Source organism: Lycium ferocissimum, chromosome 9, assembly GCF_029784015.1.
Source record: "Lycium ferocissimum isolate CSIRO_LF1 chromosome 9, AGI_CSIRO_Lferr_CH_V1, whole genome shotgun sequence".
Taxonomy (NCBI): Eukaryota; Viridiplantae; Streptophyta; class Magnoliopsida; order Solanales; family Solanaceae; genus Lycium; species Lycium ferocissimum.
In genome coordinates, this window is record NC_081350.1 from 33,907,559 (window position 1) to 33,921,850 (window position 14,292).

At 30.4% G+C, this 14,292-nt stretch overlaps 1 protein-coding gene across 1 annotated transcript; it reads left to right on the forward strand.

Annotated features, from left to right (window-relative positions):
- The first annotated feature begins 1,047 nt into the window (after positions 1-1,047).
- On the forward strand, positions 1,048-3,095 carry LOC132030371 (probable aspartyl protease At4g16563). Its single transcript, XM_059419985.1, has 2 exons — positions 1,048-2,216; positions 2,414-3,095. The coding sequence occupies exons 1-2, from the start codon at positions 1,238-1,240 to the stop codon at positions 2,866-2,868; spliced, it is 1,434 nt and encodes a 477-aa protein (XP_059275968.1). The 5' UTR covers positions 1,048-1,237; the 3' UTR covers positions 2,869-3,095.
- The last annotated feature ends 11,197 nt before the right edge of the window (positions 3,096-14,292 follow it).

Sequence of the window (14,292 nt, forward strand, 5' to 3'; positions counted from 1 at the left end):
ATGCCCCGTCCCCCATTTTGAAAGCATACAACGACGGACTTATTACCACGTGAGTTTAAGTAATATAAATCGTGTAAATAATTTTACTTTTAAATGGAAAATCTTGTTCTATATAGAATATATTAGGGGTATATTTGATCCTTTTACGTTTTAAAAAATTGGATTTGACTTGTTATGGAAGCTTTACTTGTACACATTTTTTGAATGACCTGTAAAAGTTACACTCATTAGTTAGGATAATATACCAAACCCCTCATCAAATGGACTTATTAGGTGCAGTCACTTCCAAGTTCTTTTACCCATCTCTGAAATCTTTTACCCTCACTTCCAAGTTAGGATAGATATTGATTCATTTGTCTTTACTTCTCTGCAAGGATAGCATAACACTATTGATGTGCTTTTCCCTATATTTTACTGCTCCCGTCGTACTAAGAAATCATGGCATCATTAACTCCAAATACAATTCTCACCACCAAAGGTGATAAGAAAGATTCGTGCTATCCTTGCTCAATTAGTCATCTTTATCTAAGAGATGTCAATTGACAAATGACACATTAATTATTCTCTCTCTATTTAAAATAAGTGTCATTTTAGCAAAAATAATTTATCGTAAAATAAATATTACCTTAGGTATTTAATATAAAAATTGGCAAGTGTTTTCAATTATGATCTTAACATTAAAAAAATAATCCTCTTCAATATTGTTCAATTCTCAAAAACCATTTAATAAATTAGGTAGTTAGTAAACTCCATATTATATTAATGAGCGTGATTTTATAAGGTGACATTTGTTACGGGAGGAAGGGAGTGGTATGATATGCACTATCTATTGAATGTTTTTGTTATTTTTGTGTCTTTTAATTGCTTGAATTCAAATAAGAAGCTGGACGGAAATTACACTGCTTGGTTTTCGGCTTTGGCAAATGGTAATTGGCCCTCCTTTTGATGTACTATTATACTAAAAGATTATGGAGTACTATTTTTCTCACATAAACCTCTCCTAAATCCTCACCAAAACCAGTAGCTTCGTCCTCTTCTCCTCTACCTCCCCTTTATAAACCCTCTCTTCTCTTCCACTCTCTTACATGCAAAAGAAAACAAAATTCAATAAAATATCACTCTCTCTCTCTCTCTCTGTCACTCTTATATGTACATAAAAGATAAGGTCGAGTACCTAAGTTTCAGCTGTACATTCATTTGAAAAAGAATACTCTGTTTTGCTCTGTTTTTCCCAACAATGGCTTCTTTCTCTGTTTTCTTCACTCTTTTAACTTTCTTCTCACTATTCCTTTTCTCTTCTGCTAAACCATTAGTTTTCCCATTAACACATTCATTTTCAAGAACCCAATTCAACAGTACTCACCATCTTCTCAAATCCACATCAGCTCGTTCCTCCACGCGCCTCCACAACCACCGTCACCCTCACCGCCAAGTTTCCTTACCTCTCACTCCAGGAAGTGATTACACGCTCTCTTTCTCGCTTGGTTCTCAAACTATTTCTCTTTACATGGATACTGGTAGCGACGTCGTTTGGTTACCTTGTCATCCATTTGATTGTATTCTTTGTGAAGGGAAATATAATCCTACTTTTATCCCTAACCCTGGTCCTATTAATCTTACCACTGCTAAACCCGTCACGTGCAAGTCACGTGCTTGTTCTGCAGTTCACTCTTCGTTACCTTCTTCTGATATCTGTGCTATAGCAAAATGTCCACTTGAAGATATTGAAATATCAGATTGCAAGAAATACACGTGTCCACCTTTTTATTATGCTTATGGTGATGGGAGTTTTATTGCGAAATTATATAGTGATGAATTGTCAATACCTATGTCATCACCGAACTTAATTTTGAAGGATTTTACGTTTGGTTGTGCTAATAGTGCACTAGGTGAACCTATTGGTGTTGCTGGTTTTGGACGTGGTACACTTTCTTTACCAGCTCAACTAGCTAATAACAAACCGGAGATAGGAAATTATTTTTCTTATTGTTTGGTTTCACACTCTTTTGATACCACTAAAGTTCATCGACCAAGTCCGTTAATTCTTGGTCGTTATTCAGTTGATGAAAAAGTGAAGATTTACGATGATTATGCTTATACACCAATGCTGGAAAACCCAAAACATCGATATTTTTATTGTGTTGGACTTGAAGGAGTGTCTATTGGGAAAATCAAGATTCCGGCACCGGCGAGTTTACGGCGAGTTGATGGTAGAGGTAATATTCTTATTCGAAAAGGTTTTTTTTTTTTTTATTTCTTTACGGCGGTATACGACATTTTTTTTTGTTTAGGGGAGAGTTTTTTATTTTACGAAGGCCAACAGGTCTAATCATATTAAAGATTTGAATGTTGGTTTATTCTCGAAGATTTGATTGTTAGCTTTCTTTTGTACTGATTATTTCGATTTCAACAGGTAATGGCGGTATGGTGGTGGATTCTGGTACGACCTTTACGATGTTGCCGTTAAGGTTTTATGAGACAGTGGTAACTGAGTTCGACCGGCGTGTCGGACCGGTTTATAAAAGAGCGAACCGGGTTGAAGAACGAACCGGGTTGAGTCCGTGTTACTATTTGGATAAGGGTAGTTCAAATGTGCCACAATTGTTGTTACATTTTGGGGGAAATTCTAGTGTGGTGATGCCTAAGAGAAATTACTTCTATGAATTTTTTGATGATGGGAAAGTGAAAAGGAAAGTTGGGTGTGTGATGTTGATGAACGGTGGTGATGAAGAGGAAAGTGGGCCAGCAGGGATATTGGGTAATTATTTTCAACAAGGATTTGAGGTTGTTTATGATTTGGAAAAGAAAAGAGTTGGATTTGCAAGGAGGAAATGCGCATCTATGTGGGATAACTTGAACCAGCACTAATGTGCGTCTTTGCTTAGCTGATCAAACTTGACGCTGACTTTGACTTGTTAGTAAAGTCAAATAGGGTCGCGTCAAGGATAATTTGAGAATAAAAGTGTTTGATATTTTTTTTCTTTCTTTTCTGTCCCATATGTTATTGTATAGCTGGAGTTTTGGTATATATTAGACAAAAATAGGAGAAGAGGACGGAGGACAAATGAATAAAATGTGGGTGTAAATTTTTGGCATTTGTATTTGTTAATTATTTTGTAGATTATGCACTGGCATTGAGTGTTTTCAAAATTTGAAGATTCTGATGGTGTTTGCTTGTGTAGTTGGTCAATGGCATTCTTTTGGAAAACTATTCACAAATTCTTTAAAACGAAATCAATCAAATGCATTAGTATGAAACTTGTTAAAGAGTTTATTTTCAGAAAAGTAATTAAATAGGAAAAGGGGCATTTCTTATTCAAATAACTATGTGAAAAGCATACAAATCCAATAATTGGACATCTTCAACACTACGGAGACGTTTGGATATGATTTGAAATCATGGCATGGTTTGAAATCATGATTTGAAATTATATTTGGACATGTAATTTAGATATTTAAGTTGTATTTTTCTCTTATAGACATAAAAATTTCACAAGTTATGAAAACTATCAAAACATTCTTAATTCTTATACAATCTTACCATTAATACGCCACTAGAAAGCCTTTCTAAAAAATACATTAATTTATCAAATTTTAGTTAGTAATTTAACATGAATAGTAATCTTCCCACATGGTAGACATAAATAAATATTGGTGGAAGTTAATGAGGTTAGTAAATGGTTCGTGGGAGTAATTGTTAAAAATATTTACCAACATATAGGTCTTTTTTTTATAAAATATAAACTTATGTGTCAAGTTTAATATTTAAATTTTTTGAAATTATTTTGAAACCCCAAATCATGCCTTTTTGGATGATTTGAAATTTCAAACCATAAGATGAAATGCATATTCAAACGCTGATTTCATCTTATGATTTCAAACCGCATATCCAAACACCTACTAAACAGTGACAGCTTCTGCTCGTATAATAATTTTTCTCTACTTTTTTTGAAAAATGCTAAATACTGACTCAGGTACAAAATCACATGCTCACGAAAGTGTAAGAATTTTGCGAAATATGCATTTGTTGCAACTTCAATTTTTTTCGTTTTGTACATGTTATTTCTTACCAAATATCTACTCAAAAGATATAAGCAAACGGTAAAAGATCACTTACTGTACACCAAAATTTATGCATATTTAAAGATATTATCTAGTGCTTTTAGAGTTTGAACTTCGGTTTTAAGGTCTGCAATCCAACAAAAAAGGATGGTTCAAACGGTCAACATCCTTCACTTCTAATCCTAAAATTGTGGATTTGAGTCACAAAAAAGCAAATCAGAGCACTCTTGAGGAGGGGTAAAAGGAAAAAAAAAAAAAAAAACAGGATTTGCAAGGGATACAAATTGAATTGTTGAATAAATGTAAACCATTGGAGTACTCACTGTTGTCTGCTTTATTGCCAAATAAGTATGATTTTGTTATTTCAAAGCTTGAAAAAACATGCAATGTGTTATTGAACAAAGCCAAGAAAAATAAATAGAAAACCTCACATTTTAAGGGACATTCCTCTAGTGTAAAAAAATGTAGGGACCTCTCTCCTCTATTTGAATGTGTCATTAGGAAACAACTTAAATTTCCCATTTTCTTTTGCAACACTAAGTAAGACTAAAATAATATTTAAAGGTGCACTTCCAGTCAAATATTGAGAAATTTAATTTTCTTAGTTCCCTTTTCGAAAGTTCAAGTTAACAGAAATATTTTATTCAACTTCAAACAAGTGGAGTACTACTATTATTTTCCACTTTAATTCCGATATACTCTCTCCGTCCATTTTTACTTATCCTGTATATTAAAAATAAATGTCTTCTTTTATTGGTCTAGTTTAAAATATTAAAACAAAATTTAACATTAGTTCCTAATTTATCCTTTTATATTTATTTATTTTAATTCTTTTTATTTATTAGAATCACTTATCAGTGTATTTCTCAAAAATATTACATTTATTATATTCAAAGAGTGATATAATAAAACTTCATTTTATTTTTAGCTCCTTAATAGGTTTGTCAAGTCAATACATGACAAATAAAAATATACTAATATAATATATACTCCTTCCGTCTCAAAAAATTTATCTTCTTTATTAAAATATTTATCGTTTTATTTACTCAAGATAAAATTAAATAATTTTTTCTTATTTTATCCTTGTATTAAAGCTCTTCTCAATTAATACATTTCTTAATTTTTTGGAATAAATAAATTCTTTAATTGGTGGGTTCAAGTTTTAAAGCCTCGAATATTTTGAAGGGGAGAGTATTTAGTAGAGTTGGAAGAAGAGCCAATGAAGCTTTGGACGTCAAAGAGAAGAAACACGTGGCGGAAAAATACAAAGCAGCCGCCAATGGTATTTCTGCTTTTGCAGAAACGTGACGTCATATAAAGAGTGTCGCTAGTTTCTACGTCCAAAAGTGGCCCAAAAATTAAAAAAACGTGTGTGTCCGCTCATCGCTTAGCTGTCTCCCACTCTTGTTATTGGTATTTGGTGTATTTTCTTTGTTCACCATACGTGTGCACTCATTATTATTTCTAGATATTTCCTTTCTTTCAATCATTTTCTTATTTGTTTTTTATACTCACGTACTGTCCCTCTCTCACCACTGTCACCACTTCTCCTAACAAAAATGTTCGCATAAAAGATTCTGCTTACCTAAAATAATACTGCCTCCGGATATTAAAAAAAAAAGGCCTACTTACTATCTCCATATTTCCTAAGAAAATATTATCTTTCTTAAAAAAAATTAACTAAACTATCCCTGATTAAATAGATATTAAAATTTGATCATATAACACTTAATGAAGTAAATCTAAAAGAACAAGGTTGCTTTCTTGATTTGATAGGTAAACACATTATTTTACCCCAAAAAAAAAAAGGCTAAGTGAATATTTTTTTTTTTATCCGGAGGGAGTACTTTTTTATTTCATACTCCCTCCGTTTTCAATTTATATAAACCTATTTCCTCATTAGTCAGTGTAAAAAAAAAATGATCCATTTTTATATTTGAAAATAATTTACCTTTATGCAGCGATTTATTATCACACAAAATATATGTGTTTTATTTAAAACCACAAGTTTAAAAGTTTTATCTTCTTTCTTATATTCTGTGTGCAATCAAATAAGTGTTGGGATCGAAATCAGAGGGGGTCATGCGAAAGCTAATAACTGCAAATCTCAAACGTCGATAAATTAGATGACAAAAAGAACTATACTAAAATAAGTATAATATTATTATATGATTTGGCCAACTGACCTACTTATAAAAAACTAAAATAAAAGCATAAAACTATTGAGAGAATAATCTCCCCTAAACAAAACTCTTTAAAGACTACATTGTGAATGTTATTATATTTTTTTTTGGTGAAGGGAATATGCTCAATTTATAGAAGTACAAAACTTCTCTTCCAAGAAAAGATATAAATATGATAGAGTACTTTTCTACAAAAGAAATCCTTTTTTAAGTAAAATACATTATGGTAAAATTCAAATAAGATAGGAAATTGTGATAAACCCTAACAAATGTCCCCTTGGCCTGAATTTTCTGGTAAAATAATCTTGATCCTCTTTCACACAGTCTTATCACTGCTGCTTGCCATGGTTAAAAATAAGGTTAAAAATATTATGGGTTAAAAATTAGTTTAAAAATATTTTGCTTTATTTTTTAATGATGTAGCAGCAGGGATGTTGAAAAATATGGTTGAAAATTCATCTCCACGTGTAGCACTACGGATAAAATTCTTATTAGTGTGAAATTGGCGTTGCAGCTTAATTTGCATCTGTCTTCAATCTCGTTCAACCATTGGTTGAACCATTGGCTCTGTCATCAATTATTGAATTCATCATTGGCTGAACCTGGCGTTGATATCACTTGTTGGATCATTGACTGAACCTGACGCTGATACCACTTATTGGGATCGAAATCACAGGGCGTCATGCGGAAGCTAATAATTGCAAATCTTGAACGTCGATAAATCAGACGACAAAAAGAACTATACTAAAATAAGCATAATATTATGTGATTTGGCTAACTGGCCTACATATGAAAAACTAAAATAAAAACATAAAACTATTGAGATAACAATCTCCCCCTAAACAAAACTCTTTAAGGGCTACATTGTGGATGCTATTGTGTTTTTTCTTTGAAGGGAATATGCTCAATTTATAGAATTGCAAAACTTCTCCTCCAAGAAAAGAGATAAATATGGTAGAGTACTTTTCCACAAAAGAAATCTTTTTTGAAGTAAAACACAGGGAGTATATGATTTGTTTTTCAAATTTATTACTCACTTCGTCCTAATTTATGTGAAGATATTTGACTAGACACGAAGTTTAAGAATAAAAGAAAGATTTTTTAAATTTATGATGTAAAATAAGTCATAAGTAGTATTTAAGTGGCTATAAACAAAAAGTTTAAAGTTAAATTATTATTAAATATAAAAATATATTTTTTATTAATTAAAGATATAATAGTATCAGATAAATTGGGATTAGCAGAATACTAAGAGAATGGCATTTCTAACATTTGAACTCCTTAACATTGAACTTTCTATTTTACTTTTTGATAATTCACTTTCATGTTCATATAATCATGAAAAATGTCCGGTAATGAGGATTCGATTCATTTTGAACCCTCTTTACTACTACATCTAGAGCATCTTTCTTTATGAAAACAGATTCAAAAACTAACATATGTTCAAACAAATTATTTTTACTCTATTTGTATTGTATATTTTCTGACGAAGGGGATTTAATAAAAGAAGTACCAAACATGTAACTTGTTATTTGATAAAATCGGTTTGTCACTTAATGCTTATATAATAATATGGCACCTCCATCGGCTTTTCTATTTTTTTCTATTTATGTGCTATATTAAAAAGTTCAAAAAGTCATTTATGTGTTGGTAAATGGGTGCTCCAAATTAAATGAGTATTTATTGTTATATTAATACATATTTTCCCTTCTTTTTCCCCCAGTTATTGCATCCCATTATACTCTCTAGTTTCTATAACATTAATTATATTTTAATAGCCTTAAATACCTCGACATTTATCCTTTTTCTTTTTTTTTTTTGGCTTTTTTCTATTTTTTTCTATTTATGTGCTATATTAAAAAGTTCAAAAGTCATTTATGTGTTCGGTAAATGGGTGCTCCAAATTAAATGAGTATTTATTGTTATATTAATATATATTTTCCCTTCTTTTTCCCCCCAGTTATTGCATCCCATTATACCCGTTTCATTTTAGGAAGTTTCTATAACATTAATTATATTTTAATAGCTCTTAAATAACCTTTAAGTGGATGATTCATTTTCTTTCTCCTTGTAAGGTCTTTAGATGTCCCAAATTTGGATTCACTTTGTGTTAGTAACCGATCTTAATAGAAAATAGAAGATGTAACATTTTCACTTTCTCCTTTACCTTATGTTCATTTGAAAAGTGAACAAGTCATAAATTTTTAAATCAATTGTGCAGGTGCTGGAAATTTCTTTTGTGGATTCTAAGTCTAATGCATGACAACAACGTATCACATTTGTCTCATCAATGTAACAACAATATATTTGTAATTTTTGCATTTCAAATGCCAAATAGTTGTAAATTTCTGAGAGAGATAAAGAGAGTTCCGTATTCATTTCCCAATTTATTTTGTTTTATTTTTAAAAATTAAATATTTCTCTTCTGTGTTAATCCATGTCCATTTCTACATTTTTGTTTCATTTGCCAATTTACTTTTGTTCTTTGTTTTTCTTTGTGTTAACCAATATCTCCATTCGTCGTCTTTATATTAAGTTTGTCTACATGTAACTTAATATTAAGTTTGCAGACTAAAAAATGTGACTCCTGGATTGTGGAATATAAAGATATCAAGCGGCAAGAGTTTAATTTGTTATAGAGTACGTTGGAGTAGGTGGAATTCCATCTTTGTCCACTTTTTAGTTATATTGAAGCATTATTCATGTATTTGTGAATTGTGAACTTCATTCACTAAGGAAATATGCTCACACTACAGTTATTGATGATAAAAACATTTGACGAAGTACTCCGGAAAATAAAGTCGCAACGGAAAAATCAATCAAGATATATATGGTGATTGATGCCACTTACAAAGGCAACAAATTCAAATACATTAGTCATAGTTGTTCTCCGAATACTGCGATGCACAAATGTTATACAAATAGCTGAATTTGATCGTGCAAGACCTGTGAAGAAGGATTAGTGCTATATTTATTTGGAATATGTGAAAGAATTCATTTTCTTTTTCCTTTTCAACATTTTTTCCTCTAGCATGTTTGAAAATTTAAGCTGTTGAATATTCAATATTGTTATACACTTTTTGCTCCTCTTGACAATAATGTCAACTCTAATGGTGTTAGGCGGATTTTTTTATTTTTATATCTTAAAAATATGAAATAAGAGCTAAACTAATTTTTATATGTATATATTTTATCAAATTCAATTTCAATTAAATTTGTAAAAAGAAATATATTATTATTTTTTATGAGCGCGCGAAGCGCGAGTAAGTTTACTAGTGCTTATATAAGCTTATCTTAAATTAACTAACCCAAACAGACTCTTTTTCATTTTTCTTGAGAATGAATTGTTAACTGGGGATTTGGTGAGAGGCCGGGCTAATAATGTGTTTGATACAAATACACATTAGCTACGATTATCAACTATACTTGAAAGATATCACTTGCACTTTACATAATTTAATCAACTTGGTACAATTGTTAAGAGGGTTAAGAAGTAGAAGAACTTGAAACCAATTTGACATTCAAGGATAGAGCTTAATGGTGTGAAGTAATAAAAGATTATGAAAGACAAGGGTTCAATTAATCTTACACTTAGCGAAAATAAAGAAAGGTGATTTATTTTGTACTTGCCTAAAATTTGATAGATAAAAGTTAAAACTACTCGTTATATATCGAGCGAAAGTAACAAAAAAACCATCAATATGCATTGGCCAAAAACCACCATTATTAAAAATAAAAAGATTAGATTGCCAGCTTGCTCCTTTATTTATTCTCATTCCAACAAACACAAAGTAGATTCACAATTGAAAGAAAAAGGAAAAAAATAAAATTAATTTGTAGTCCATAACCAACCACTACAATTACAAGTATCAATGATTGGCTGTCTTTGCTTGAACTCACAGCCATTTGAAAAGTTTTGAAAGAATGCTTCATATATATGATATATGTCATGAATCATCATGTAGAGCTAAATTCTAGTTGTCTTTTTAAGATTTATCTGTTGCTCACTTGCTTGTGCTTTTTGGTAGGGAGCCATCTTTGTCTGTAATGGCAACAAAAATAAAAGTTGTCACAATAAACTGGAAAACAATGGCTTAAACACAACCAAGTGGTTCAACCATTTTATTCCTATTCTTATAAAGGTCACTTTATTTTGTCAAAAAGGAATAATAGGCACTGAGTAAATCCCCTGAATTGAAGATGCTGCAGGTAAGAAAAAAAATAGAAAGTGTCTCACATCAAGTACTTTTAATTGGTAATGGTGGAGGTCAAGAATTCTAATAAAGCGATTCGAAAAGTATATGACGTTACGCCTACTTAAAATAATTTTTGAACTATCTTTGTTAGTATTAACTAAAAGTGTTTGTCAATACGAATTGAATAGATATATTGCTTTCATCCTTTTTGCACAATATAATGATGAAGTGAATTCAATTGAACACCTTTCCTTACATGTGGCTCTGCCACTGGTTGTAACAAACTGTTTGTTGATACAACCAAAGAAGTAAATGCACATATGCGAATTGAACATTCATCTATCTATTCCTTTGTCTCAAACTATATACAATATAACGTACACGCGATTCTATATGTATATAGTAGTAACAATACGTAACTAATTACTGACTTAAACTCTTGAATCGATATGTAAATTCAAGACATTTTTAAGAAACTGCTCTTCAAACAAACATGAAGGTTTGGAGAATATTTTAAAATCTACCTTTTGTAGTATGCAATTCAAATGCTAACAATTAAGTTGTAGAATATGTTGCAAATCACTTTAGAGGTAAATCACAAGGAACTTTCAACTATCATGATACTTTCTAATATTAAGTTTAACACACAAAATATGTCCTTAGATGCAAACTAAACTTTTGAATCATTGAATTCTTAACCAGCAATAATTGGAGCCTGGAGATTTCCAATTTCTATGGTTCTAAATTTATTAAGGGATCGCACTCAATGCTAGCTTTTCCACCAATTTATGGATTTTGTCTAGTAATTGCTAGGTCCCCATTATTGAATACCAATCCCTTTGCATATTCTAATAGATCAAAGAAAAATTATATATGTACAACAAACTTGTCTTGGTCAAACACAAGATAACAAAAATTGAGGTCTATTGCAATGATTATGATGAATCAAAAGTTACACTTTAATTTTAAAAAAAAACTAATTACCTACCACTTAGATATACCATGAAAATTAAAATAGCCAAAAGTTTTCTCCGGTGGATCCTAGGGACTTTTAAAAAATCACGAAATTTGCTGTTAAAACATCAAGAATAAAGTTGTTACGAAAAATGTTTAAGCAAATAAACTGAGAACAAATAAGAGAGACGTATTGGTTAATTAAAAATTATTGTAAGAAAAAAATCTGTTCACGGGGAATTAAGAAATCAATGCACCAACTTAATCATTGTGTTGGTTAGCACCTACATTTGAAACTTTTTAATTTTTCCCACCACACTTTGGTTCCCAGCGACTGTCAAAGTAGTATACACTATATCTTTAAAAAAAAAAAAAAAATCGATGTTCGAAACACAAAGTTAAAGCATCTAAATTTGGTGAAAAATCAGAAATTGGTTCCTTAGCATTTTTTTTTTTTTTTACATTAAAAGTAATCACACAAAGTTTTTTTCCAAAGACAAGATTATTTGAATCTCTTAATAATAATAACAATAATAATATCATACAGAAAAAAAAAAAAAATGTTCGAAACACAAAGTTAAAGCATCTAAATTTGGTGAAAAATCAGAAATTGGTTCCTTAGCATTTTTTTTTTTTTTACATTAAAAGTAATCACACTAAAAGTATATAAAAAATACTTGTAAGTTTTTTCCAAAGACAAGATTATTTGAATCTCTTAATAATAATAACAATAATAATATCATACAGAAAAAAAAAAAAAAAAACTTCATTGATGCGTGAAGTTCATCCCTTAACAAAGGCCTAAAAGAAAGGAAGGAAAATCATGAACCAATAACTTTGATGGGCCGAAGTAAGATCTACTTTTCAGGTGTGATCCAATAAACACGATCCACTTCAAAACTTAAATTGGGCCGAGCGTCCTTTGGATAGGTTCAGAATGGTCCCTTAAATGTTCTTCTAAGTAGTAGTTTTGATCTTTTAATTTTGACGAAAGTATTTAATAAATTCTGGTTGTTATATCTAACGGAAACTACAACATGCTGAATGTAGTCTCACAAGTGGGGTTTGAAGAGGTGGGGTGTACACAGATCTTATCTCTAGCTTTGTGGAATAAAACAGTTATTTACGATAGACCCAAAAAAAAAAAAAATTAAAACCAAAAACATCAAGAAAGCCTTTAGACACCAGACATAGAAAAGAATAGCAAAACTATGTTTATAGAAAAGTTACATCATACTTCAGAAATATCAAAACAATCGAAAAAATCGCACCTCCAAATGTTAAAAATATTATTTTAAATATGTTTTTCCCTTCAAAATTCATGTTTAATTTAACAATCAGAATTTGTTAAATACTACTACTATTTTGACATGCCAAAAGTGATTATTTTTGACAAACTTAAAATATTAAAATTGTTCAGAAATATATTTAACAGACCATTTTTAAACATTGAGTGATCATTTTTACCGTTATCTTCAAGTGCAAGTAGCTAAAGAAACACACAGTTTCATACTTTTCCTATCAGTGTTACACGTTTCAGAATCAAAATATGCGTTACTCTCGGATTAAGAAAAGGTATTTTGTGCCTTTTTGTTAACTCCAATGTTTCTATTCATTGTTTATTAGTATCATCATCAACGTCAATGGTTCTATTCATTGTTTATTAGTATCATCATCAACGTCAATTCTACCTTTTACTTGTTGTACTAATACTAAATACTAGCAACAGTTAAACCATAGTTAGCTGTCATTAAGGTTTTCCGGGGTTTTCTTGACAGTAAAACATTCGAAAATAGTAAGTATTCGATTCCAAATAGTCACAGACACTTCTTTCCTTCAATAAACTCAATGCGCCCTTTTATCTTCTCTTCTTCATTCTTCAAACCCATCATTTCTTCAAACCTTCTATGGGATTCATCATTCTTTTCTAAAATTTTAAAGGTAAGTTCTCTGTTCTTACCATCTTTCTTTTTAAATTCTTGATTATACTTGTTTTATGTTTGATCATGCTTATTGTCGGGTTTATGGTGTTTTGCTTAATACTATCCCAGAAGAGAAAGAAAAAATCTTTTTTTTTTCCTTGATAATATTTACATTGTGTATGGTAAAATGTCTGGTTATATTTGGATTTGATATCAGTGTTTTGAAGGGTTCTTGGAATTTTTGCTCCTATTAATTTATTCCCAGTAATGTTGTATGAGAGTGAATGTTGGGCCTTTAAAGCATGTATCCACAAGATGAGTGTCACGTATATGTGATTGTTAAAATGGATGCGTGGATACTATAAGATTTGATAAGATTAGAAATGATCTGATCCGTCAAGGAGGTGCAAATAGCTCATATAGAGGATATAATGAGGGTGTGTCGCTTGAGATGGTTTGGCCAGGGCCGGCTCAACAAATTTGGTGGCCTAAAGCTAAATCTGGATGATAGGTCTTTAATCTAATTTTCTTAAAATTATTTGAAATCAATATTTTTTAACTTTTTGAAATGCAAAGTTAATAATGGTATTTTGATAATCAATTTTTTCGATAATTCTTTATCAAATTAGCTTGAAAAATTTCTTCCGCAAATGTCACTATTACATGAAATATTAACATTATTCTATAAGCAATATCGACATTTGAAAAAATATCAAGTCTTTTATCTCATTGAGTATATCAATTGAAATATTATCTTCTACTTGTACTATTTTTCTTAACACTTTTACTTTAAAAAATTAGTCGAAATCATCAATATCTGAGTGGCTATTATGTTTTAAGGTTTTTTTGAGGCTAAGGCGATCCTTTTTTTAATTTTGAATAGTCCAAATATATTTCTCATCACCTACTGATCTCAAATTGGTACCACTAAATAAAAAGTTAAAAATATTTTTGTATGCTTTAAATTGTTTAAGT